General features: G+C 30.6%; 1 protein-coding gene across 1 annotated transcript; it reads left to right on the top strand.

The window, feature by feature from the left end:
* Positions 1-9,387: 9,387 nt before the first annotated feature.
* On the top strand, positions 9,388-27,705 carry LOC134691283 (signal transducing adapter molecule 2-like). Its single transcript, XM_063551720.1, has 16 exons — positions 9,388-9,542; positions 10,298-10,382; positions 13,880-13,955; positions 14,522-14,620; positions 15,279-15,364; positions 16,619-16,685; positions 17,315-17,390; positions 17,927-18,057; positions 18,791-18,876; positions 19,911-20,005; positions 20,496-20,581; positions 21,365-21,455; positions 21,915-21,969; positions 22,568-22,733; positions 23,815-23,993; positions 24,586-27,705. The coding sequence occupies exons 1-16, from the start codon at positions 9,500-9,502 to the stop codon at positions 24,764-24,766; spliced, it is 1,602 nt and encodes a 533-aa protein (XP_063407790.1). The 5' UTR covers positions 9,388-9,499; the 3' UTR covers positions 24,767-27,705.
* Positions 27,706-27,874: the final 169 nt, after the last annotated feature.

Below are 27,874 nucleotides of genomic sequence, written 5' to 3'. Positions count from 1 at the left end.
TTATCATGTAAAACGACAAGAAAAGTAATTATAGTACACATAAACTATATAATAGGCTATTACATGCAGGATAGTTAACAGGGTAAAAATTCGAAATATATTATTCATATACATAAGTCATTTCTATTCAGTCAACGTTCTCGGTTTCATTTTTCGGTTATCAAATATATGATATGAATAATTCCAAACAGTGCTTTAAACTTGATTTAAGATTCAATAAATTAAAGCGATAGAGTAAAATATCATATCATATTAGACAATGTACGCAATTTTCCCTCAAAATTTAGATGGATTGATAAAATTAGATAATACCTTATCAACGTCCAATGGCAAATATTTCATGCATAAATGATTTGCAATAATAAACAATTCTGTAAATGAAACGTTCTATAATTCTCAAGATTCCATTTTTGTCAAATCATGCAAATTGTCACGTCGACTGTAAATGGATGTTTTGCATATAGCTGCAAATATAAAAAGTGTTTTTAGAAAGATAACAGGTAAATGTCATATAAATATTCTAGCGGACACTGTTTCGCTTAACGCATACTGAGTCGGGTGTAACAAGTACAAGAGGGACGAAAGATACCAGAGAGACAGTCAAATGTGCCAATTCATAAGCAACAGTTGGAAAACATTTCTTACCGGTCTGTATATCGCAACTTAAATGTTGCATAAGTACACTTCAAATATAGGCCATATTTCAGAGGACCATGATATCGTTGTCTGTTTTGGGTCATGTGCTTCACAATCGAAACTTTCAAACTTCAAACTTCACAATGTGCATATAAGAGGGGGTTAGCAAGTGTACCATATTTTTGCTTTTGTGTTAGGTTTCAATGCACTTTATCTAACTAATTATAGAATATAAAGGTGTTACATGCTGTATTTTAAATAAGTTTAGATCATTGACGACATGCAAGCAATTATGTACACTTCAGCTCTAAAATACAATAAAACATACACATGTTACGTGCATTAAAAGGCGCAATGGTCATGTCAAAATGTGTAATCGGTTATTTATACATGCCGTCTTAGTACTCGATAACTTTAAATTCGTGTAACTAAAGAGCTAGCTTATATACTGATCACCAAACAGAATGTTAGTACCAATTACTGTGATACAACTCTTTTTTTTTTTACCTATAATGAAAAAAATCTTTATCATTCAAAGTCATTCCGCAATCATTCAAACCATTCCGCATACCATACATAACGCATGAGCTCTAGTTGCTTGGGGAAATGGAAATATGATCACTTTGTTCTTTTTCCAGCATAACGTAAAATTTTGCCAAAATGAGGCATCCGTAAACTGTGTGGGATATTAAAGTACGAAGCCACTTCCGGTCAGAATGTTGGCGTTTAATCTGATCCCTTGGTTAGAGAGCGTTGCATATGCACACTAGGAACCACACTGCAACACTTTTTAACGGGTCCGTGGATGGCTTGTTTTAATGCAACTTTTGTGTCCTTATCCAGTTTACCCTCATTTTGCAGAGGCAATCCAAATTTGTCCGACCTTCATTTGGACGTCCTTTATTACTTGACTTTCCTATTATATTTATTGATATTTTGTTTTCGTCCTTAATATGCATGACTTTCTCCCCAGTACACCCTACCAGCAAACATTAACCAATTAATCTTCTTATTGTTGGACATCGTCCTTTGTTTGGACTTATAGCTTTTTGCCTTTTTCTCATCTTGGTTAAAACTATGTAAAGATTGTAGATTGTGATTTATACTTGATTGTTATGAATACAAGGAAAAGAATAAGGGACGTGACAAGGAAACGGCATTCCAACGACACAAATAACCAAATGGCAACAAAATGAAATTCTTTTAATTAGAAATCATTGATTGATAAAGATACAGTATAAACATATCCTGTAAGTACGATACATGTACAGATCAAACACCGGTGGTACCAACAAAGTATAAGTTATCAAAGAAACACTATATGAACAAACTGTAACCCTCAATTTGAACCTTATTAAAGACTTGACTTAACCGATATTAATGCAAAGGAGAAAAACATCACTCAAAAGACATGAAGCATCAACATAAGTCGTATGACAAGTTCAAAACTGAAAACGTCGTCATGTTAGTTCAAAGCAAATCACAACTGACAAAAATATCATATTAAAAATTTTACCAGAGTACTAAACATCCAACAGATTTAAACCAGTTATATGTCTCTTTAGTCTATATCTAAAATGTATGTCATAGATGAACAAAAAACCACTCACACAATAAACGATCCTTACAGGAATCACTAACTTGAACAATGAAATAAAAAATCGAAACACATCTTGGAAATCAATGCCAATATGTACCTGCTAGTACATAAAGCCAGCAAAATTAACTGCAGCTGTTTGTTGGATATAATACCGCCCAAGAAAACGAAAACAAAATAGGTCAAATTTCGTTAAGGATTCAAACAAGATGCAGACGACGATAGCAATTTTTTGAAGATACAACAAAAATATTTCAAAGTATGTGGTAGCGGTAACTTTTGTGTTAATGAATGGTTACGTTTATCTTATGCAACTGCATGACAACATAAACAAGCAAACGTGCAAAAATAAGAAATTTGGGACAGCAAAGTTGAACAAAAACTTATGTCTTCGAATATTTTCAACAATAAAGATAATTTTAAATACCGAACGTTATTATGTCTTTCCTAACTAAATACAGAACGTTATTATGTCTTTTCTAACTAAATACATAGAGAATATCATATGGCTTTTTCAATATCACATCCGTATCAACCCGAGACACCAATATAATCCCAAGAGTTATGCTCGCGGGATTATATTGGTTGAGGGTTGATATGGTGTGTGATATTGAAAAAGCCATATCATATACACTTTATTATATACATAACGTTATTATATCTTTACTACCTAAACATAGAACTGTGTTTCATAATAGCACATGCATTCAAGGCCTCGTTTATCAAAAGCTTTCAAAAAGTCAATATATAAACAGAGTATGTAAATTTCAAAGAGTAGTATATAGGGTTGAGAAATCATAATTATCAATACATTTAAATACACTCATGTGAGTTTATTACAATCCCGTCAATGTGTTATTGTTCTATTATATGTCATTGTATTATTCTATTCTATTATCAAACTGAAAGTATTTTGAATGATAAAATTATTTTACGCGCTTAGTGGTATCAACCATATGTGAATTCTTAAAAATTCTAATGAACTTCTGGATAGTTTTTAATTAGGTCTGTTTCTGAAACTAGTTCTAACATACTTTTGAGTTTTGACCTGTATACCACCATTCCCCATATGAAATTATATTATTTTTTTTGAAAAACATTGAATTGCAAAATTATTTTATATTTATTTGTATGTGACGTTTACATTTTATGACGTTAACACGCGAAGGAATGCATGTGGTTTTTAAATTTTATAGATGCTTTTTGTGTTGGTTTTTTTGGTTAAATATTTGTTTGTTTTCAGATTGTGACACAGTGATGGTCGCTGTACAACTAATTTGACTATTTCACCTATTATGTCTGTTTTGTTCACGCATCGTTTTAAATATAATGGAATTTGATGCGACTGTCATACAGATGAGAGATTTAGCGCTAAAAAAAAGGTTCAATATTCCATCATTTTCTGCATTTGAAAATTTCTGTACCAAGTCAGGAATATGACAGTTGTTGTCCATTCGTTTGATGTGTTTTATCATTTGATTTTGCCATTTGATTAGGAACTTTCCGTTTTCAATTTTCCATGGAGTTCAGTACTTTTGTCATTTTACGACTTTAACATAAGCAAACGCAAACGCGTATGGTCTAAAACATGTATAAGTCAGGTAGTACCCAAACCGTAACAAGTCAAACTATCGACACCATGATGTGTATGTTGATATCCATCTTTATTTTGGGGGAGGGGAGACTGGGTTTATATTGTTAGTGTTTTCGATCGTTTTATAGACTATTTTCTTATAAATTCAGTTATTCTTTTTATATGTAAGTCAAATTGATGTCTGATAAATCAACCCAAAGAAGAAAAACAAGATGAATAGACAAACAATTTCATACAAAATAGTAGTACTTTTTTTTTATATCATTCTTTGAATGGTCAAACTTTATAATAAGCACGTGTTGCTATTGAGAGAAGAATCCAATCAAGCATATGTAACTCTTGATTATACAGTACCAATACGCCATGATATAGCAGCCTCAGGTATATTTAAATTTAAAAAAAAGTCATATGAATAATACACATCATTTGGACATCAATTGTAAAATGCGTAAATTACCAGCATATGACTACTAGGTAGACAGAAATATGTTTCTAAGGAATCGGGTATAATGTGTGTATACCTACAGATAAGGTGTCAGCGAGTGAATGAGTCAGCAAACGTACGACAAAAAACTTAAGATATCTTTGTTTAAGACAGCGGTTACTTGTCGATAATAAAAGTCATATTTATATCATGCTGAGCTCTAAATCGTTCCTAGTCCTTTAGAATTGTAAATAAATGCATGAAATTTAAGAAAGAAAAAAAGAGTCAAAGATATACATGATCTAAATGTAGCGCATCCAATGTGTATACATTAATAATTAAACATGCGGCTACACTCATTAATTAAACAAGAGTAGCACGGTGGTTATCACAAATGTAACAGGAACAGATTATCCCTTCACTGGCTTCAGAGACCCTTAAATTTTCCATGTTTTGATGGAGTTCGTTATGCTCTATCTCAGTTTTCTGTGATCTATTTAGTTTTGACATTGAATTGTTCTTCTTTCTTTTGCTTGAGTTGTCTGTTTTTCTTTGTAAGTTGTTTTGTATTGCCTCTTGGTATATTAAATCGAGAAAAACTAACTTAAAGATTCTTGCTAACAACCAGATATTTCTAGTTTGTGGAATTTACCATTGTTGTCATGAATATAAATTGTACTACATCCTATCCACAGAGTCCCATTTAACTTATTGGAAGTAAAACGTGCATGTCTTCCATCATAAAATACTTTATAAGGCCTCCCACTTCTGATAGTATATGCAAAGAGTTTGTCTTTGCTTCAGTTGCAATAATATTTCCTAACTGTGTTATGGCTAAATCGGCTGGGCCGAATGGAATTTCATCTGTGTTAATGTCTGCGTTTCCTTCATAGACCCATTTTATAGTTGATTTATTATCCCCTTTTACAATTCTGCGACAGCCAGATGAAAGAGCATCTATACACACTATATCAAACGTTTTGTCGATTATTATTCTCATGACGAAAGAAAATAAATGTTTGTTGTCTTTATCGTGTTCAATAACGCTCACCTTTTGCTTTCCCGTTTGATCAAGAACAACAATCTGACGACGACTTTGCTCAGTGGGAGGGAATACATCTCCTTGCTCTCTTGTACTCACGATTATATTGTCATCACTAACATAGATAGCTTTTGGTAAAAGGGGCTGAAATCATGGACAACATGCATTTGTCCAGTTTTGCTGAGAGATTAAAGATGACTGTCTTCTGCTCGAGTTAACAACAGATTTCCTGTCTTTAATACTTTTATGTCAAATAGAGTTTTATCGTTGTTTTCACGTACAGTCGTCAATTTTCGTGCTGTTTGTACTTGCTGCAATGTGTTTGTCGTGTAGCAATTTATCCATACTGAAGTATCACTCGTTGAAACTATACAGTGAACAAACGGATGTGGAGTTTAATACGTTTTAATCTTAGTCAATTTGATATCTTTGGGGTTAGTTATTATACTTAGTTTTTCAAACGATCCAAAAATAACATTAAGGTCGTAAGGGTCAATATTACTTGAAATGTTCTTCTTCTTTAGGAAGTTGTCTGATGCGCCTGTCTAGTCCTAAGTACAATTGAACATACATAAAAAGAATCTGCCGTTCTTGGTGTTGCAATATTGGCTTCAGTAAGACAACATGTCTATATATCCCCTATCACGCATTATATCGATCGATCACCCAGAGTTTTATAACAAGTCATTTCAATGTGCAATCCACCAAACATGACGATATAATTATATTTTCCTTACAAATCAGGCCATTCCCACTGAATTTGCTGAGGCATTTCCAAAAGTGGCTGATCTGCAGTTACATTTGATGTTTCTCCAGATTAACTACATTTTCGCCTTTAACCATCGAATACCTGAGAATTGCCTGGTAGTGCATACAAATCGCTCTTGATGTCTATAAATAGTTTGCACATGCGCAAAAGTGTGAAATACATGTGTATCATAACCTTGAAAAATGTTATTAAACCAATTCATAATATCATTAGAAATCCAAATACACTAAATATATAGTAAATATAGTTCAAATGTTTTTGAAAGAATTTTGTAACATTTTCGCGCAGGCGCAAATACTGGATGTGTCAAATATTTATTTTTAATAAATATATGATGTAAGGAAGGTAGACACCAAACCTGGTAATTGGTTTTTACTAAAAGAAGTTCAAAGAAAAGTTTTCCAGAAAAATCAGTATTTTCAAAGTAATGTTTTTTTTAATGGCCAGCAGTTATTTCTTACAAAGTATATAATAATGATGCTTTGTGGTAATTTTCATGCTTGTATCATCATTTGCACAATTCCCTCGATTTTGCTTGTTAATATCTTCCACTATTAGTGAGACCGCTGAGCCTGTTCAAAATTCATCAATCGGTTAAGAAAAATAAACAAATCCGGGTTACAAACTAAAACTGAGGGACACGCATTTAAAAAGTGTGCACTATATTTGTATGCCCCACCTAAGGGCATTATAGGTTTTCGGTCTGTAACATTCACGAAGGGATGATTTCAACGTCACCTCTTATAACTCATGTTTAATGTCTTCTGAACAGCAACCCCCTATCAAGGAAATACTGATAAGAAATGAAAGCAATGGAAAAAAGTTTGCATCTTTTTATAACGGCTGTAAAAATGTTAATTGTATGCCCATTTTTAATATGAAGTGCAGAACGCACTTCTTTAAAAATGTGCTTCTGTCAACGATTGTACATCAAAATAAAAATATAAAAAACATTCATTCATGGTTGAATATAATCTTCACATTCCAAACCTTACGGACGCCATCACGAGTTGGTTGACCGTTATGGAATATCCGTTATACAGATGGTATCGGATATGTTCCACAGTCCCGTTCCCTTTTCACGAATGTGGCCTACTGAATTATACTATTTACCGGCTTTGTAATAACATAATCAACACGAAGGGTTCCACGTGTGGAGCAGGACCTGCTTACCCTGCTGGAGCACTTCAGATCACCCCAAGTTTTATGGATTGGCTCGTGTTGTTAATATAATGGAATTTGATGTGACTGTCGTTCAAGTGGAAGGTTTAGCGCTATAAAACCAGGTTCATTCTATCATTTTCTGCATTTAAAAATGCCGTACGTACCAAGTCAGTTGTTGTCCATGGGATGTGTTTTATCATTTGCTTTTGCGTTTTTAATTTTCCTCGGAGTATTTTTGTGATTTTACTTTCTTCTATGCGGTAGTTATAAAATGATTTAACGATTTCAGGATTTTTAGTCAGGATGGAATATAACTACTTTACAAATATGGCATCTCGATCGCGACTGCCTCACGGGCTATCATTAAAGGAAGAACTTCAAATTGCATATATACTAATATTCAAATTATTGATTTTGACAGATTAACATATCAAAATCAGTATAAACGAGTTATTGAATGACAATTAATAGCAAACAATTAGATCTTAAATCATGCAATGAAAAAAGAAATAATAGATGACGGATTACAGACGTGTTAACTTCTTACATAATGAATATAAATACTTCAACAATACAAATGCTTGTAATTGAATGTTATCAAAATGTATTCAATAAAACGTTTTAAAGGGATTCTTATCCAATTTGAAAGCGACTATAATTATTTTGACGGACAAATAACATAAAGTTGATCAATAAAATCACAATAAGTTTATATAGTAGTGACAATTTATGACCTAACACTTTAAAAACATTGAAAGTCCAAACATAGCCAAATAAAGATACAATACTCTTGTTGAAAACGTTCTATATAAAAATGCTTATTTTCACAAATTCAGCGCTAACAAACAAATGAAATTATATAGATATTGTTCTTTCTGTATCCGACATTTAAAATCAGAATTAAATCATTCTTTTTGTACTCGAGAAATGTATGTGTTAGTTTAATGGAACCTTGTCTTCAGCAAGAGGCACTATACGTCTGAATTAAAAAAAAAAAAGATGTGGTATGATTAACCTGGAGAAATCTCTTCACACGAGACCAACATGACACAGAATGTATTTTAAGTTGACAATGATACGGGATCCTCATTTTCAACTGAAATAAAATAAAGACTAAGTAAATGGAATAAGGGTGTAGATGTATATGTAAATGCTCCTTTGTTCCGACGTTGGAAAGTTCCACCGAACAAAGTGACTAGTCAGTTGAAAAGTTCCAACGGAACCTATCAACTACTGAGTTAGAAAGTTCCTTTTTGCCAAATTAGTCAAAATCGAAACTAACAAACTAGCCCAAAAGTTACAACGGAACTTATCAACCAGCCAGAAAGTTCCATTTGGAGAATTGATGCAACTTGAAGTAAAAGCCCAACATATATTATAATATAATCGACCCCAAGAGAGATATTTTAACGCACTGTTTATATCATGCCCATACTTCATTAAAATTGATAATGGGAAATGGGGAATGTGTCAAAGAGACAACAACCCGACCAAATAAAAAAAAACAAGAGCAGGTCACCAACAGGTCTTTACGACATAATTCATTAGCATGTATGAGGGGGAGGACAGGGGGTACCCTTCTCCCTTCTCCTTTCTCCTACCCCTCTTCTCCTTATTTTATTTTTTTAATTTACCGGAAAAAAGAGAGATATTTTATTTTTTCAAATTTTATTTTTTTCTCCAACTTTTTCTCCTTTCTTCTACCCCCTTTCTCCTTTCTCCAACCCCCTTTCTCCCTGTCCTCCCCCTCATGTATGACAAAGTCACATATTAAAATATATACAAATATGTTAATTAAAATATGCAAATATATAAAACACAATCAATACTTAGTTATTGAGTTGGCTTATGATACCAATTAAGGATTTGTCAGTTATATAGTAATCCTTGATAAGACCAGAGACACACTCTGATGAGACACAGTTTATAATAATAACTTTTGCTATACGAAAATCCAATAATGAAAAATAAGAGGTTACAATCTTTAAAATGTTGGAGGTTTTCAATTTCCGTATATAAAGTTAAATCAAACTTAAAGTAAATGCACATCCCTATTGTCCTATCATATTAAACGGATTTTAAAGTTTCCCGCCAATGCAACATTCATTGACTATGTCATAAACTCATTAACACGTGAGTATTATCCGGAAGAAAACATTGGCAATGATGTCATGCACATGCGCATAAGAATAAAAATCATATTTCCGGTTATTTATGATGACAAGAAAAACATTGAGACATTGATATAATTCGACGGAGAAAACGACATAACAATGCCATTATTTGCTAGTTCAACACCATTTGATCCTGATGTCGGTGAGGATATACAAGCCCTGCTTTTAATCTTGAAATCACCTTTTATTTCGATGATAAATTAGGGAATAAAATCCATAAACATCCTGTCTTTTCTTGAGACTTGACCTGCTGACTTTATTTTAGTTAAATTCATTCTTGAAAATTTGTGCTATATATTTGTACTTGTTTTGAAGAAAAATTCTCATAATTTCAAATATTGTTTTTTGTCAATGAAAAAAATACATTAGTGATTTTGAAACTACAGCTATATAAAATGATAAATAGTGTACACGACCAGTCATCAGGGTCCTAAATACATTATTAAACAACCCCCAAGGGTGACTGGGGTATAGAAATATGGTCACTTGGTCTTCTCCTGACCGGCAATAAAACTCTTCTCGAAGTGGGGCGTCAGTCTGGCTTTGCGGGATGTATTAAGTTTGCAGTCACGTCTGGTCAGAAGGGGGACGTTAAATCTGAATTGTGTAAAGTGAGTGCTACGCTCTTTGCACGTTGAGAACCCTTGCAAAAACTCTTTTGAGGGGTCCGTAGGTGGCCTGTTATAAGGCAAAATTTCTGTCCCTATCCAAGGTACCCTCATTTCCCAGTGGCAGTCTAAATTTCCCCGAAACAAAAATTTAAACTATGTTTAATTTAATTTTAGTATGCACTCAGCCTGCATTGGGTTGATATACATACAACAAAACAACATGTGTACTTATTTACTTTTGTCAGTATTTCATCGGTTTTACAAATAAATGCAATTTAAATTTCAGAAAAAGCTACCAGCGAGCTTAATACAACAGAGGACTGGGGTCTTATTATGGACATCATTGACAAAGTGTCTACAACAACTAATGGGTAAGGAAATATAAGTCAATTGACAGGCATAAGAAGCAACTCAACGTGTACAATGTACATCCTAGCTGTAGAAACACACACTCCAATCACAGACATATCAAAACAGTCATTAATTTTGTACTTACTGATGTGAAAAAAAGAATAAACTTTTAAATACAATACCTGTATATCATGCATACAAGTATACATGTATCTTCAAACATATTATAATAATACATAATTTGCATGATTATTTACTGGCTATGAGAACAAAAGCAAGTGTTTTGTCCTCCAAAACACCAAGAATTTTCAGACACTCATTTGATACATTTCAAGACTTGAAGGTGGATACTAATTACTTGCTATTGTCTTAATAGCCTGTGACTAAGTGTGATATTGTACCATTGTATAACAAAGATGCAGGTTAATGGTATCTCAAAGTAAAAATAGATTTTGATACTTTTAACTAATAAATTTTAAGGTTTTTTTTTACAAAATGTTTTACAGGAAAATGATTGATTCAAGTAATCATGGTAATTACTGTATTTCAATTATTTTTATATTTTTTGAAAATTTTACTATTAACAGGCTATTATTTGAACTTGGAATTATTTTTAATTATGGAAATTGCATAATTTCTTGTGTTTAATTTTTTTAATGAATTCCATGTTTATTCTGTACTTAAATGTTATGTGCTGTGCACAACCTTTTCTATTGCAAAGAAGATAGGACATTTTCAAGAGAATTAACTGTGCCACCCACAACACTATACAAAATGCATTTTATGAAAAGTGATATGAACCGCTCAAAATATTATCATGATTACAATACCAAATAAAAATAGAATTTATTGAAAATTTCAAGCAAGAGATATTGATTACATGTATATTATGCAAAATTTTCCATAATTACAGATAATGCCAAATTCCAATAATCATGATAATACAGGTGTAGCCTGTTCAATAAACAATATGGGCTATTTCAAAAAAAAATGATGCCAAAGTGTGACAAACATGGTAAAAAATTAAGTCATTGCTAATCTTTTTTCTATCATTTTTCTTTAATCCAGAGACATTCAAGTTTACAAAACTACCAAGGGTTAATGCAAAATAATAAAAACAAAAATTTTAACAACATTTTACTCATAAGAATTCATCCACTTTTCAAAGGAAACAACATAATAATAATATCAACTGACAAACATAAATAAGAATATAAATATCAATGTAATTTTTTTGTTTGTTGCAATAAAGGTACTAAATGATTTTCCTGCAATTTTTTTTTACTTATAAACAGTTTTTTTTTTTTAAATATGTAAATTTCACCAATTTTTAGTGTATTCTTTAATATTTTATTTCAAAAGTTTTTATATCTCTTTGCAAAAGCTTTAATTTTATATAAAAAGTATAAGGAAGCAAACATATATGATCTAATTACAATCTCTGAAAATTTCACAACAATTGCTTCAGTCAATTCTAAGTTTTCTTCATTTAAAAAATACAAACATGTGTTTTTTATCCTTTTGTTACACTCCTGACATATTTTTTCAGTAACTGTAAGACTGTTTTTTAATGGAATGTTTAGAAAATCAGTAATGATATCTATTTTAAATTTACAATCTCACAAATAAATAAATTTATTAGATATTTGATTACATATTTTTTTTATTTCTGAGCAGAGAGCAAACTTTTAACATGTTTAAAGAGAATTACACTTTAATTTTTAAGAATCTTTGGTGAATAGTGTGCAGAAAAATCAATTTTACAAGACAGATCAGCTTTCTCATAACATTGTAAAGATGTTACAATTATTTTAATTAAGAATCATGTTGAATTTTGTTATAGATAAGCTACATCAGAAACTTGTCAGGAGTGTAACAAATGTTACACTCCTGACCATAATTTATTGCTACAATATTTTAACCTGAAACTGACCTGAAATCATGTAGAGTCTTTATATTTCACATATTATTTTAGTGCAAATTAAGAACAGGTTAAAAAAAATTATATACTTCTTACATATTTACAAATTTTGCTAATTGTCTATTTTAAAAAAAAGATGGCTTTCCTTTAAACCTTGTTCAGTCTCTTGTTTGATACTATATATATGCTGTTTTTATGTCAGATAATGTATTATGATAAGTTTGTTCGTACTACCAAAGATGGTAGCAGTATGTGCTCTGTATATTAAAAATTGTCCAAAAATGTACCCAAAAATGTCAGGAGTGTAACGCTTTAAAATGTTTAAGTGTAACATTCATGTTATTTTTTATAGAAACAATGTTGTTATTATTGGTTTTCCTTTCTGGAATTTGAGTGTGAACACCATCTGTTGCATATTTTCAGTAACAAACATGCCATTATTATGGCCTTTATTGCTTGTTTATGCTCAATACTTGTATGTCAGGACTGTAACACATTTAAACAAGCTAGTTCAATTGCAATTTTAGTTCAAAAATTTCAAAAGTAATGATGTAGACTTGTATTCTGTGTTAAGCTGAGGTGTAGTAATGTCATTTTATAATAATTGTCAGCTTGTTTTTCTTCCAATAATAACTTACCTTTGCTAATAAGATTGAAATAAGGCATTTTTTTGTGTTACACTCCTGACATTGAAGTATTGAGCATACAAAAGCAATGAAGGCCATAATAATGGCATGTTTGTTACTGATAAACTGTAACAGGTAATGTTCACTGAAATTCAAGAAAAAACAACAACTATAACAACATTGTTTCTAAAAAAAATACATCTTAACCCAGTTGTTACACTCCTGACAGACCTGGGTAGTCCTCTTATTGTAACCATAATATTCCAGTAGTAGAACTTCAGGGTCAACTGGATGCACCTGTGCCAAGCTATGATACTTACCCAAAAAAATAAACCGTGCAAGATGTACAGAAACATGTTATTTCACCTACAAAGACATTTTCTGGCAGCATATTGACTTTTACTAACATTTTTTTTTTAACACAAACTTATTTGACTTACCTTACGAGGCTCATAAAAATGTAAATATATGGACGAATTAAACAAGAAATCATAGTCAAGATATAATAGTTGGATGAAAGATATTGTTTGGTATTGTATCTGCCCTTATTTATTCTATATCATCAATGAATGCACATGCTTTCTTCTAAATGTCACACTAAAAGCGTTACACTCCTGACATTTTGAGGTACAATTTTGGACAATATTTTTTAAACAGAGCACATACTGCTATTATCTTTGGTAGTTAGGACCAACTAATCATAATACATTATCTGACCTAAAAACATTACAGATATAGTATCATACAAGAGACTGACAAAGGTTTAAAGGAAAGGCATCATTTTTTTTGAAATAGCCCATATGGTAAAAATGTCAAATTTATTGATCATGATGCCTCTATCTAGAAAAAACAGACTGGTATGGAAAAATGTATTTTATTTGTGTTGTAGCTGTTACTGAATTTTTAAATGAGTCTGTCATGTCTGTAAAAGGGTAAAAGGAGTGTATAAAAGGTCTTTTTATATTTGCAGACCCAGGGACTGTTTGAGGTCCATTGTAAAGAGAATGAACCATAAAGTACCATTTGTATCAATGCAAGCTCTCACAGTAAGTTTGATAGAGTTTATTAATTGGTATAGTTCTAAATTATTTGGATGTGTAGCTCTTGACAATCCTTGTTATTTGTTGTTTAAACAAATAAATTATTACAATTAAATTACATTGTTCCAGCAAGGATGTGAAAATGGCAGTTTGATGATTTAAAAAATGACACCTCAGCATGTGAAACATGAATGACATGTAAAATGAATAGAAAAAAAATACTTAATTAAATTTGGGTGAAATTGATGATGTAAAGGTTGTACATAACACTACAGGGAGATAACTTTGTAAAAAAATCAGCCGTACAAGTCTCATTGATCAAAATTGTGGTGTTAAAACTAGTCAAACTGCTTTATGTCTAACAACAAAATTTACAATAAAGTGTACAGTTCAAGTTTTTGGAAATTTTTGTATTGTCAAATTTTATGAAAATTAAATGAGCCAAATTAATTTTAGTGAAGGTGTATACATATGAAGGGTGCAACCTAAATCATGTAAAAAATGGAAAGCACATATTCTTTTTTATTCCTACATGTTCCATATTGACAAGATAATATTTTAATTTTTTTCAGTTATTGGATGCCTGTGTAAATAACTGTGGGAAACAATTCCATTTAGAGATAGCATCTAGAGACTTTATATCAGAAGCTAGAACTTTGATTGGACAAAAGGTAAGTAAACTTGGCAATAATACCACATCTTTTTATATCTATGTTTGTGATGTTATGCATAAACTAAGAAAGTAAACTTTAGATACTGATTTCACTGTGAGTCTCACTGTTTTATGTAATAACCAACAGGATTGCTGAAAACCAAAACTGTGGGGAGTCATATAGATAAAGTATTCGTAAAATATAAAAACAGCATAGAAATTTGTTAAAGTTAAAAAAGTATGAATCAGTAGCAACTTTAGTTTTGTGAACTTCCAAATTTAATAACTTTACAAAGAAAATAAAACATTCAAATCTGACAAGCGGCAAACCAATAAACGACAAAAATATTGAACACAGAATTTCGGGAAAAGTGGCGGTCCTCAGGGTTTTACCAACAAAATTTTACATAGGACTGACACAATTTTAGTATTTTTGAATAGAATTAATAGTGAGGACCAGCAAATTTTCTTCAAGGACCACCAAGGAAAAAAAGATTTCGCGAACTCTGTGAACATAAGTGTTGTAAAGAAATAGTAGGCACTCATCACTAGATAAGTTTTATTAGTACATGTACCATCACAGAGTACCATATATGTCTGTCAACATGGTCAAGCATTGTACATTTTTGATACTGTGTGTACACAAATAAATTGAATATTTGACCTTGATTTAACAGGCACATCCGAAAGTTGCCCAAAGACTGAAGTACATGGTGAAGAAATGGGCAGAGATGAAAGAATTCAAAGATGATCCATCTTTAAAGTAAGTCATTGAAACCTTATTGTGAAAGTAAAATATGTTGACCACATGCTATTTCTTGCTTTGAACATTGCTGAACTTGAAAGTTTATTTAGTCAGTGCTGCACAAGTGGTCCTAATGTGAATTATACTAATGATTATTTATAGTTTGTAAAGTTGAAGGTTGGTAGTTCATGTAACATTTTGTGAAATGGAGCTTGGATCTTCAAGTAAAGTTTCAAACTTTTGAAATTGTAATAACTATCTAGCTTGTCAATGCTTGTATGATGAAGATATGTTTTCTTTATCCTTCTCAACCCATTAGCTTGTTTAAAAGCTACATGTATGTAATATTTAGTAAGAGCTGTAAATATTGTTAAGTAATTAATTTTTGTTTAAAATCTTCTCAAATGTTGACAGTTTTATTCATAACACAGTGAAAATAGATCTGAATAATCTTTTCTTGTTTCTAACCAGTTGTCCAGAATAGATAATTATGGCAAATTGTACAACATTATTTTGGGTGTTACATATTGGATGTTTTTGCCTCCAATCAAACACATCTTATTTTGACATTTTTACTCTTTGAGTATGTTTGTTTTGTTCATACATCGTTGACAATGTAATGGAATTTGATGCGACTGTCATATAAGTGAGAGGTTTAGCTAGCTATAAAAACCAGGTTCAATCCACCATTTTCTACATTAGAAAATGCATGTACCAAGCCAGGAATGTGGCAGTTGTTATCCATTCGTTTGATGTGTTTGGACTTTTGATTTTGCCTTTTGATTTTGGATTTTCCTTTTTGGATTTCCCTCGGAGTTCAGTATTTTTGTGTTTTTACTTTTTATGAATCTTTTCTGGACTTTTCATTACTAAATACATTTCATCACCTTGATAAACATGATAAATACATCATACTCTTTTATATATACCTCAGCATATATGTTAAGTAGACACTGAAGTTATGCATTTTTGTTATTTTTACTTGTTCAACGTGGGAGTGTACACTGAGTAGACAAAAGTTCAAATAGTTGCCCTCTGACTTCCTTTGAAACACACATACCATTTTGTTTCTTTTATATAAAAAAAATAGAACATTCAAAACTATTGAAAGATAAGTTATAATTTTTGTATTCAACAATTTTACAAAATGAGAGATTATGAATTCAAATGGGCAAGAGTAGACTGTACACAGTGGGCAGGTAGAAAAAATTAATATGCATGAAATGTAATGCGCATGCATAATATAATAAATTCATATTCTGTGTTTTTCAGCTTGGTACCATCATTTTATGATGGTTTGAAGAAAGAAGGTGCTGATTTTTCAGACCCTGATGCTACAGTAAGTTTATTTATCCTATTAAGGGGAAATAACTCTTTTAGTAAAAAAATATACTGGACTGATAGGGAAACTTTTTATTTTTACTTGTAGCAAGATATATACATATAAAAAAGAAGATGTGGTTATTGCCAATGATACAACTCTCTGCAAAAGACCAAATGACACAAATTATCAGTTATAGGTCACTATACAGCCTTCAGCAATGAAAAAATCCTATATTGCATAGTCAGCTATTAAAGGCCTGAAAAATCACAAATGTAAAAGAGATGTGGTATGAGTGCCAATGAGACTACTTTCCACCTAATTCAAAATGTGTAACAGTAAGACATCATTCTATTGGTATATCATCAAATGAGTTGTTTAGACAACTGTTACAGGCTCTCTGCAAGTTAAGGAACCCAGATACCAGCTTTTCAGATGAGTTCATTGATAAAATCGATTATTCATCTTTCATTTTCATACAACCTGAATATAGCTTTTTAAACAACAGGTACATGTATTAAGAAGCCGGTTTTCACTGCATAATTGTAATAAATAGAGAGAATCAATTTCATTGAATATAAAAAAAAAGCATTGACAATATGATTGTTATTTAGTTCGATCAATTGAATCTTTATTTTATTTTTCAGCCAAAGAAAACTGTGGTACTAAGTGCCGATCCTAATGTTGTACAGAGTCGTGAAGAAGAGGATGACCTAGCTAAAGGTTTGTATACTTTGTGTTACTTATGTAAATAATATAGCATTTTACCAAACAAATATTTGCATGTGAAGTTTTATAAAAGGAAGTTTTGGTTTTATTACTTAAACAGTTGAAAAATTCTTTAACATACTGTATAAAAACTAATTTTCAAGGGGAAAAATATGTGACTTATGTAAATTGTCATGAATATGAAAAGCTAGGATCTTTCTTGATTTTATGCATCAAATAAATTTTTAAATGACGGAATTTGATTGCCACGAGAGGACTTGAAAGGGTTAAACGTGAAATGAAGAATCTGCTTTTAGAAATAATTAGCTTAACATTACATTTAAAAAATATGTTACAATTTTTAATGATATAAATGACACCAAACTTTATCTGGTTATCTTGTGATATGGTTTCAGTTCTTTAAATATTGCTTCTCCTGTTTGTTAAAAATCATATCTTCAGCTGGTATATAAATATAATTAGTAAGCAATAGCTATCAGGCCATTTTGTTACTTAAGAATAGAACATAACTGTCTTGCTTTATTTTTCAGCTATCCAGTTATCTTTACAAGACAATCAAAGGTCACAGGTTAAAACCCAAAGTCTGTATCCCACAGGAATGACTGGTTACCCTTCTACTGATGTCTATGCTTCTAGCAGTAAACCAAAGGAACTTAGAAAAGTAAGAAAACAGTTGATTATATAACAGCCATGTTGTTATACCTGACATATTAGTTTAAGAATACCATTGCATTGTAATGTAGAGTGATAAAACATTGATATTGAATAGACTGATTTCATATTCATACTATATATAACCTGATTTTTGACCTAAAAATTGGTTATTGATATGGGGATGAAACTGGGCGGGTAGCTGCCCAACAGTTTTGGTTCATTATTTAATTTTGGTTTGGGAATATATATTTTTCCTCGGTGGTAAGATATTCTGGTACTCAGTTAAGCTAGAGCAATTTAAATCAAGTTAAAATGAGTGCAATTAGGGGCGAAAAGTACTTGTTTATGTTTCTAATCGAAGAGACAAAATATTTATATATATTATGACAAATTATAAATTTATGATATATATGTTTATCGCTATTTTGTGCATTTTTCATTGATCTTTTTTTGTGATAATTTTCATATCATGCTTCTCGCTTGAGATGAAAAAATTATCACTAGAAACTAAGGAGGCCATGTGGCATTGCTTACGAAATTGACATTGAAATTGACAACGTCGTCATAGGTAAAATAGCGATAAACAGATTATCATTGGTCATCTCAACTCGAGCGAGAAAATCAATCTCGTTGAGATAATCAATGATAATCTATAAGTACATCTGATAAATATTTATTTCATATACAAGAAAAAATGTAAATTTTTCATCTTACAAATATTATAAATTGAATTTCCTCAGGTGAAAGCTCTGTATGACTTTGAAGCTGCAGAGGACAATGAGTTAACCTTCAAAGCAGGAGAGCTTATAAGTGTTGTCGATGACAGGTAAGGAGAAAAATATAACATAATAATTCATTCCTTTTAAAATATTGGAAGCAATTTAATACTGGCATGTACATAAACTCATCATAGATATGAGTATTGAAATTTTTCATTTGCGCCATTCACATGTTTTGTCTACAAAAGACTCATCAGTGAGGCTCAAATAAAAAAGGCCAAATAAAGTATGAAGTTGAAGTGTATTGAGGATAAAAAAAATCCAAAAAGTTTTGCCAAATAAATTCACTGCTCTTGACTGATTTAAAAAAAATAAGTAGTGTAGTTTTACATCTTGAACAAGTGAAAAATATTTTCAAAAAAAAAGCAATAGACAACTTTCGAGTTCGATGCATTTCCGTCAAAATCTCTGGTTTTAGTGAACGTCATTTGTGCGTTTAGGGGCGTCGTCACTTCCGTTCCAATGTTGAGCAAGTGGTTGGAAAACTATTATTATATATTGTACGAATTATTCGGCAAATTGAATTCTCAAAATTGACAATCATCATTGCTGTCATTAGGGAATTGTGATTAAGTACCTACAGAACAAACAATATTTCTAGTTTATCCTGCACAATGACGATCACTAAGACGCTTGATGAATGTAAATAGTACAGGGATACAGGTGACCCCCTCTATCTGATAAATGACGTCTTAAAGGCGTGTATAATTGACGAGTTTTCTCCAGAGACAGATGAACTCGAAAGTGGTCTATTCTTTCAGATGAAAATTATTTGGAAAATGAATACACATTTACATGGGAAATTTAAAATATTTTCATAATATTTCTAGTCATTTGGTCAACTTCTAATGAGTTATTCACTGGGTCTAACATCAGTAAACATTGTAAGATGATCATGTACAACAACCTTCAGAGTGACTGTGTACAATACATATCTGCCTACAAAATACACATGTTTACAAATTACACACTGGCATACAAAACGCACATTGAAAAATACACACTTGTATACAACAGACAATACACACAAGTATCTCCATATATATAAATGTGTATTTAATTGATAATATTTTTGTTTCAGTGACCCTAACTGGTGGAAGGGTTTTAACCACAGAGGAGAGGGATTGTTTCCTGCAAACTTTGCTACAGCAGATCTTACTGTGGAACCAGAGGAACGTAAGTATTTATTTAAACCGTTTCAACTATTGTATCTGTAAGCAAATATCTAAACAGTCAATTAAGTGCTAATGTAATTCATTAAAAAAGTCTCTACAGATTACAATTAAGTTTTTGTTACGGGTTATTCCATGAAAATGTATGAGGGAGGGTAGGAAGGAACTTTCAAAATATCCCTACAACCAAGAACCATTTATATAGATAATTTTGTATAACATTCAATAATTTTTCTTTCAACCCTCCCACATACATTTTAATGGAACAGTCCTAATTAAAAGACTTTGACAAATATTTTATAAATTGAAAATTAAAAGATTGGTGATAAGCGTACTGTATTGTGGTAAAATTTAACATGACAATATATTTTTCATTTCAATTTAAAAACCTGTCTCATGACAGTTTGTACACCATGAAAAAATTAATTCTTTTGTCTGCTTTATAAAGAATTGAATCTTGTAAATATCATTGACATTATTTTAAATCTTTGCAGCTGAACATTTGAAGAAAGTGCATTTTAATGAAGAGGTACAAGTAAAGACTGTAGAAACTGCTCCTGAAGATGTTGAAATTGATGAGGTAATTGCGATTGAGTTCATATCATCTTGAATGATGTTCATATATTATATGGATTAAAGGAAAGTCTCAAATTTTGTTGAGAATAGTCCAAATGGAAATTAATTTACATAGAATAAATTCGGCAAAACCAAAAAATATACTGCAATGTAGATAAATTTTATTTATGTTTAATATGGTTTCAGCTATTCGGAAAATTATCAGAAATCAATTAGTACAGAATCTACTTTAAACACAGTGATGCCAAGGGAGATAAGCAAATGAAAAAAATATTGTGAAATTTCAACTTTATAATATTATAAGATAATCTTAAGACATAAGAAATGTAGATTTTTATATATTGTAAATTCAGTAATTATTGCCTGCATTAATTGCAATTTTGATGGTTTAGACTAAAATGTTGTTTTAGTTTTATGCGATATTGAGGAAAATCCTGTTTTATTCATATAAAAACTTACAAAGGCAAGACTAGTGTTAACTATTTTGATTATAATCCTGTTGGTTTTTTTTGCAATAATTATAAAAACATAGAAACAATTTCTAAATTAACAGTATTGTTTTCAAGAGGCAAAATCAAATAAATGTGAAATGTATTACATATATTTTTATATGCTACTCTTTTGAAATGTGAATCAGGCTTCATTTCAAATCTCTCTCCAGGCCAGTATTAAATATGCTTGTCCATCTTTGTATTAAGATTAATTTCAGTAATTTATTGTCTTACTGATTATGTTATAAATGTTCTCTCTTTGACTAAATATCAATTTTTGTACATTTATTAATTAGGAAAAGATAGATAAAGTTTTACAGTTGATACAGAATGCAGATCCTACAGGAGAAACTCAACCAGATTCACAAGAAATGTTACAGCTAGAAGGTATTATAAAGTGGATGTAAAGCAACTAAATATTCTCTGTAGAACAAATATTTATTATGCTTTATCTTCATGCCATACATACTTAATTATTTTGCAAGTGTTTTAATTTTTGGTTATTTTGCAAGTGTTAAAAGTACATTATTTCTGACATTGACAAGTAGTGTTTGTGATAGTCACTTACTGGTTTATATTTAGACTATAAGATATGCTTTATGGCATAATTTCTGGCAGTAAATATGAGGAAACCATTTTAAATATTTTGTCTAATCAAATCAAGGCATATTCAACTTTTATGACAGAATGCTAGCATGCCATTGGATAAAATTTGTATTTATTAAAACAATACTTATATATATTGAACACTTTAAATTATTTGAGTAGCCATAAGTTCTTGAACCTTGTATACAACTTTTATTACTAGAGGTTTAAATGTTAAAATCTGACTTCTTTTTTCTTCAGAACAGTGTAAAGCAATGGGACCTTTAATAGATTGTGAATTAGAGAAAATAGACAAGTAAGTTTTGTGAGACTGTATACAGAAAATATATATTGCAAAATTTCGCTTTAAGTACTGTGATCAATAACAAAATAAGAAGATGTTGTATGATTGCGTATTTATGAGACAAGCAGAATTTCAATGATGTGGATTCAAGCATATAAAAGACAGTAAAGCCTTCAACAATGATAAAAACCCAAGCTGTATAGTGAACTAAAAAAAGGCCTTCACCTAAAAAAAGGGAAACAATTGTTCAAACCATAATTACCAATAGCTAAGATCATAAAAAAAAGTAAGTTACAAACAAAAAAATTTGACAGACACATTCACTTAATAACACTCAGTATAGCGAAGCACTATATGCCAAACTTTTAACATCTTAAGATTGAATAATTAGTGAATAAAAAAATTGGGGGGGGGGGGGATTTTTCATTGAATTATACCAACAAATTTAAGATAAAACTTTTCTCACACAATTGTTGTATTGTTAAGAAAATTAAGAGTTTCAGAATATCTGATTATAATTTTTTTCTCCTGTGAATTGTCCATTGGTATTTAAAAAAATGAATTTATTTATTTTATGATTAAGAGTTGAATTTTTTCTTTTGACTTACAGAAAATATGCTGGTTTGTGTGAACTTAATACCAAGATAATGGAGTCCTTGCAGATGTATCACAATCTGATGAAGGAGACTCCAACACCTTATATTAAAAGTGGCATGTCAACTGGACCTTATTCTCTACCCATGCAGATGCCACCACCTCAAGATTTTTCTAGTCAAGTAAGTGGAATTGTATAATTTAGATTATTTTAAGGGGGGTCTCATTGGGGTCTAAACATGAAGTGGAATTGCCGATATTTGTCAGCGAAAAGGTGAAAGTCAAATTATTGTGCCGTGAAAAAGGGAAATGAGGTCAAGCAGGACACAGGAAATTACAAAAAAGAGAACTGCTCACGTACATAGTGTAAGCGGGATCTCGGATCAGAACCCCCAAGGTGACCATCTTTAAGGAGTTATTTTACATGCTTGGATTTAAGGTTATTTTTTTCTTCAAAAACACTGTATGAAACTTATTTAACATGCACATGCTGCATTTCTAGATGTTAACATTGTGTTTCCTTAAATTGATATTTTGGTTGTTGTCACAACTTGGTTTATTTGGCACCTATAAGTTTAAATTACCAAAATTGAACACATCAAAAGAAAATATTGTTCCAAAAGATATATGCAGTATTAGAATTCTTTGAAATGCATTTGCTGCAATTCAAGGTTTAAACTTTGTTCTTTAAATGTGATATTTTGGCTAAGTCATGTTTTGCATACTGTAAATTCAGAAATTATTGCAATGTAATTATTATTGCGAAAAATATGACAGGTTAATTGCTATACTTAAAATTTGCATTTTCAATCTCTTACATGAATTAGACTGGACTTTTCTGAAAAATCTCATTTTAGTCAATTGTAAAAATAAATGCACGCAAAAATTTCTGAATATATAGTATTTGGCACCTTTAATAGATTAAACACCAAAACAAAACAATCTTTTAAAAGATAAATTCATAATTTCAATAATCATAAGTAAAATATTCAATTCTTAGCAATAATTATGCAAATAGAATAAAAAAAAAAGAGTTGCCATATATATAATTTTGTAATAAAATTGCGAATGGAAATGGGGAATGTGTCAAAGAGACAACAACCCGACCAAATAAAAAAACCATAGCAGAAGGTCACCAACAGGTCTTCAATGTAGCGAGAAATTCCCGCACCCGGAGGCGTCCTTCAGCTGGCCCCTAAACAAATATATACTAGTTCAGTGATAATGAACGCCATACTAATTTCCAAAATACCTCATTTTCAGATGTATAATGGTCAACCTCAATTCATTCCTCAAATAAATGCACAAGTTGGAGGTCAAATGACGGTGCCAAGTCAAGGTCAAATGCCACAGATGACAACCCAAGTTCAAGGCCAAGTGCCACAGATGCCACAGCCGGCACAAAATTATGGTCAGGCACCCAACTCACAGAATTACTCAAGGTAAAGTCATATTATTGTGATATTTGTAACAATTGATTTATTTTTGTGAGAAGGAAAAAAGCTAAGATAAATTTTAGAAAGAATGTAATACTTTGAAATCCCTTATATGAATGCATTTAGGAAATAAGAAAATCTGAGAAGTAAATTGTTGTAAGGTTAAATAGTAAACACAAAGTGTCAACGAAATAAAAGTCCGTTTGACTGAGAGAAAGATTATGAGGTTTCTATCCGAGACAAAATTAGAACATGCACAGCAAAAACAAAAAACAATGACTTTATTGCTGTTTTATGTATTAATTAAGTTGTGTCTGTTTTGTAGCACACAATATTTGTGCCTGTGTTTAATCATTATGCTGGATCTAACAAGTCAATATATTGATTAAGGAAGAAACTGTGTTGAGAGTTTGGAAAAAAGGAATAAGAAATTAATAATACAGCTATTGAATATCCAATTCAAAAATAAACTATTGACAGTATATTGGCATTCAGACAAAAGATAAAAGTATTTTCAATACAAAACAAAATGACAACATTGAGAATATGAAACAAATTTTGTTAAACAATTAATTTATATAGCTATTTATAATTTCAGTAATGCAACAGACCCACAGCAAATGTACAGTCAGCCACCTGTTCGACCAGATGTCCCTAGTGTTCAATCCCATAATCCTCCACAGAATAACATCCAATCACAGCCTGTGTTACAAAACAATTATAGTGTTCACCCAGTACAGCAACAGTTTTACCAGCCTCAGCAACAACCATTGTTATAACAAAATATTTGTAAAAAGAAAATAATTGAGTATTTTTAAAACTTGAGTGGGTGTTTCTATAAATAGAAAAAATGAAGAGTGGAACTTTTTTGAGTGCAAGCATATTGCATTTTGCAATAAAGTGAAATGATAGTTAATGAACCACAGTTAATAAAAATATATGAAGTAACTTAAAAATGTAAATAAAACTTTATCAAAATAGATTTTAACTGGCATTTTAAAGCTATTTTGGGTTGTCTGACTGCAATTCAGAAGAGATCATATATGGCAAAAAACTATTGAATAAAACTAAAGAGATAGTAGATTTTGGGACAAAATTTTCAACTTATGACTTAAAAATTTCTGTATTTGGTATAGATGTGTTTTGAAAAAAAGAATCTTAGTACGTCATTTAATGTTGCTTAATTTGCACAAAATCGTTGCATTTTATTATGTGAGAAATAAGTTCAATTACAGAATTGATAGTAAATGATGAAATTATATACAAAATCATAAAGGCTAGCTTATACATGTTATACTTATATTTTCAGGATAATTCATTTTTTCAAAGGACATTGCAATTGTTCAAATTGATAATTTGAATGTCCATTTCTTGTGTTCTTTGTAATTAACCATTCCTAAATTGTCTTGAAAACTGAATTTTGATTTATTAAAGGTTGGAATGACAGTATTAACAGTAGCTTAGCATGCAGGAAACCAGTGTTTTTCTGGATTTTTTTTGTAACTCAAATCAAAGTTATACTTCATGACATAACCATATTGAAAAGTCTTGTAGAACTTTTTACATATAGAGTACTGCGAATAGTAGTGAGATTTTTTTTTTGTGGAGATGGAGGAGCAATTGCTTTTCATGTGTAATTGACCTGCAATGGGCGAGCTTGAAATATGAGTGAAAGTTTTGCTTTGTTTTGAACATGCATTGATTAAACTACATTTATTAAGCATTATTTCTAAATTCATTATATATCCTTCAATAAGCTAGCTTATAAACTTTTTATTTTTTCCAATAAATTTAACATAATTATTAAAAAGAGATGTGAGGAAAATGTCAACTAGACAGCAACCTAACAGCAAAAGTTGACAATTTTTTAGTCAACATATTTATTTTTTGCAATGATTTTAACATAGTTATTAAAAAGAGATGTGAGAAAAATGTCAATGAGATAGCAACCTTACAGCAAAAGTTGACATTTTTAAAGTTTACATATTGGGGATTATATACATATTTTTGCGCACAGATTTTCATGGATTGATTTAAGATTGAATTTTCTGAATTAGTTGGTTTTGTAATTTTTACATATCTTGCATACAAATTTGTGTCTGAAATTTTTACTTAGTTGAACTTACCAAACAAAATCCACCAAAAATAAATAAATCAGCATTATATTATGATATTCCTGGTATTTTGCAAATTCTATACTAGAGAACACTATAGTAAATTTTAGACAAAGACCTATGAGTCTGAATGTTTCACCTGTGCAATTTTAATTTTAATAAGAACAATTGTTAGAAAAGTTTTGTTTTTTAGAGTGATTCTCTTTGATGGCATATAATAGAGTGGAACAGATTTGTGTTCTAATATTGATTTTCAAATAGCTTATAATAACTGAACGATTTGCAAATAGGAATATGTCTTTGTTTTTTGGAGTTTCTGATGTTACAAGTAGGACGTGGAATATGTCTTTGTTTATGGAGTTTCTGATGTTACAAGTAGGACGTCTGACATTTTGTGTTTTTAGAATTGTGTTTCATTTTACACTTGTGAATTTGTTAAATGTTTAATTTTTGAAAGGGTCATTTTCACATTTTACTGCAATTTATGACATTCATCCGTAATTTCTAAGTAACTTATCAAAAGTCAATGGTAGACCAACTCAAGTCACAGTTTATGAGTTGCCTAATAAAGATTCATTTCATTTTGAAAATTGTTATAATTAATTGTCTATTGAGTAGTAAAACAAAATTTTTTTTTTTTTAAAGTTATAACAAATTTCCTGATTTTTTTTTACCTTTATTATAGTACCCATGCTAGCAAGATTTTAATACTATGTTCAGTATTTAACCAGTGGATGGGCCTTGTTTTACTATAACATAAATTAACCAATGGAAATCTATCTAATTTAATTAAATCTTTGAGAAGAGGATTATGGCTTTTGACATTTTCCCCTATATATCTGGACTAAATGTTTTTTTTTAACGGATTTCATCTTTTGTTCTTTAACCCATTTGAACGCAAGACATAAAAAAGAGAAGGAAATAGCTACAACAGTTGTGTAAATCCCATTCTAGGTGAATAATTTATTTTGTCAACTTCCTCCCCCTCTTTCCCCTTCTTGAGTTTGGTGTATTTTTTGTATCCTGAAAATCTAAGAGTTTGGATTTTACATTTTAAATACAGACTGTTTTAAAAGTGATTGACTTAATATTTGGTATCAAAATACATGTTTAATTTTGAAATACTTAGAGAAAAATACATGTATGAGTGCAGCAGTACCTACCTATACATGTTTGAACGTTGTTAACAAATATTTTAGAAAGTCTTATCAAACTTCATTTAAGGTATTTCAGTCATAAATACACTTTTCTTTCAGTATGGGTTTAACATAAGGAACATAATGTGTCATCTAAAAAATAAATTTTCTTTCTCTGTACTCGTGCTATTAAATAGTATTTAATTGAATGTTTTTATTAATCATGTTTTAATGCGTACTCAGCTTTCTACATTGTTACACTGCTAAGCTGTTTTACATTTATTAATAAGATATTGTGGGATAAAAGATATATATGATAAATGTGCCATGCACATGTGAAATAGAAGATATATAACATGTTATTTATTCATGTATAATTTGTTATACCAAAAATATTGGTATGTTTTATGTGATATGTTGTAAAATTTATTGTATTGTAAATAATCCAGAATAAACCATGATCTTATACGTTGTTTTAATTTCTTATCAAAAATTTCGATACATAGATATAGGAAGATTTGGTAAGAGTGCTAATGAGACAACTCTCCATAAAAGTCACAATTTGTAAAAGTGTATATTATTAATTATAACTGTAAATAGACATCAGAAGCTGTTACTGTAAATTCAGATTTTTGTT

This window comes from Mytilus trossulus, chromosome 11 (assembly GCF_036588685.1).
Source record: "Mytilus trossulus isolate FHL-02 chromosome 11, PNRI_Mtr1.1.1.hap1, whole genome shotgun sequence".
Taxonomy (NCBI): domain Eukaryota; kingdom Metazoa; phylum Mollusca; class Bivalvia; order Mytilida; family Mytilidae; genus Mytilus; species Mytilus trossulus.
This window is presented reverse-complemented; position numbering and strand designations above follow the sequence as displayed.

What these genes read in the sequence shown, in the direction of transcription:
- LOC134691283 (XM_063551720.1), top strand. Translation starts at nt 9,500, where the DNA reads ATGCCATTATTTGCTAGTTCAACACCATTTGATCCTGATGTCG. An exon ending in TATCAATGCAAGCTCTCACA is followed by an intron (nt 13,956 to 14,521) that starts GTAAGTTTGATA and finishes AATTTTTTTCAG; the next exon opens with TTATTGGATGCCTGTGTAAA. An exon ending in CTCAAGATTTTTCTAGTCAA is followed by an intron (nt 22,734 to 23,814) that starts GTAAGTGGAATT and finishes CCTCATTTTCAG; the next exon opens with ATGTATAATGGTCAACCTCA.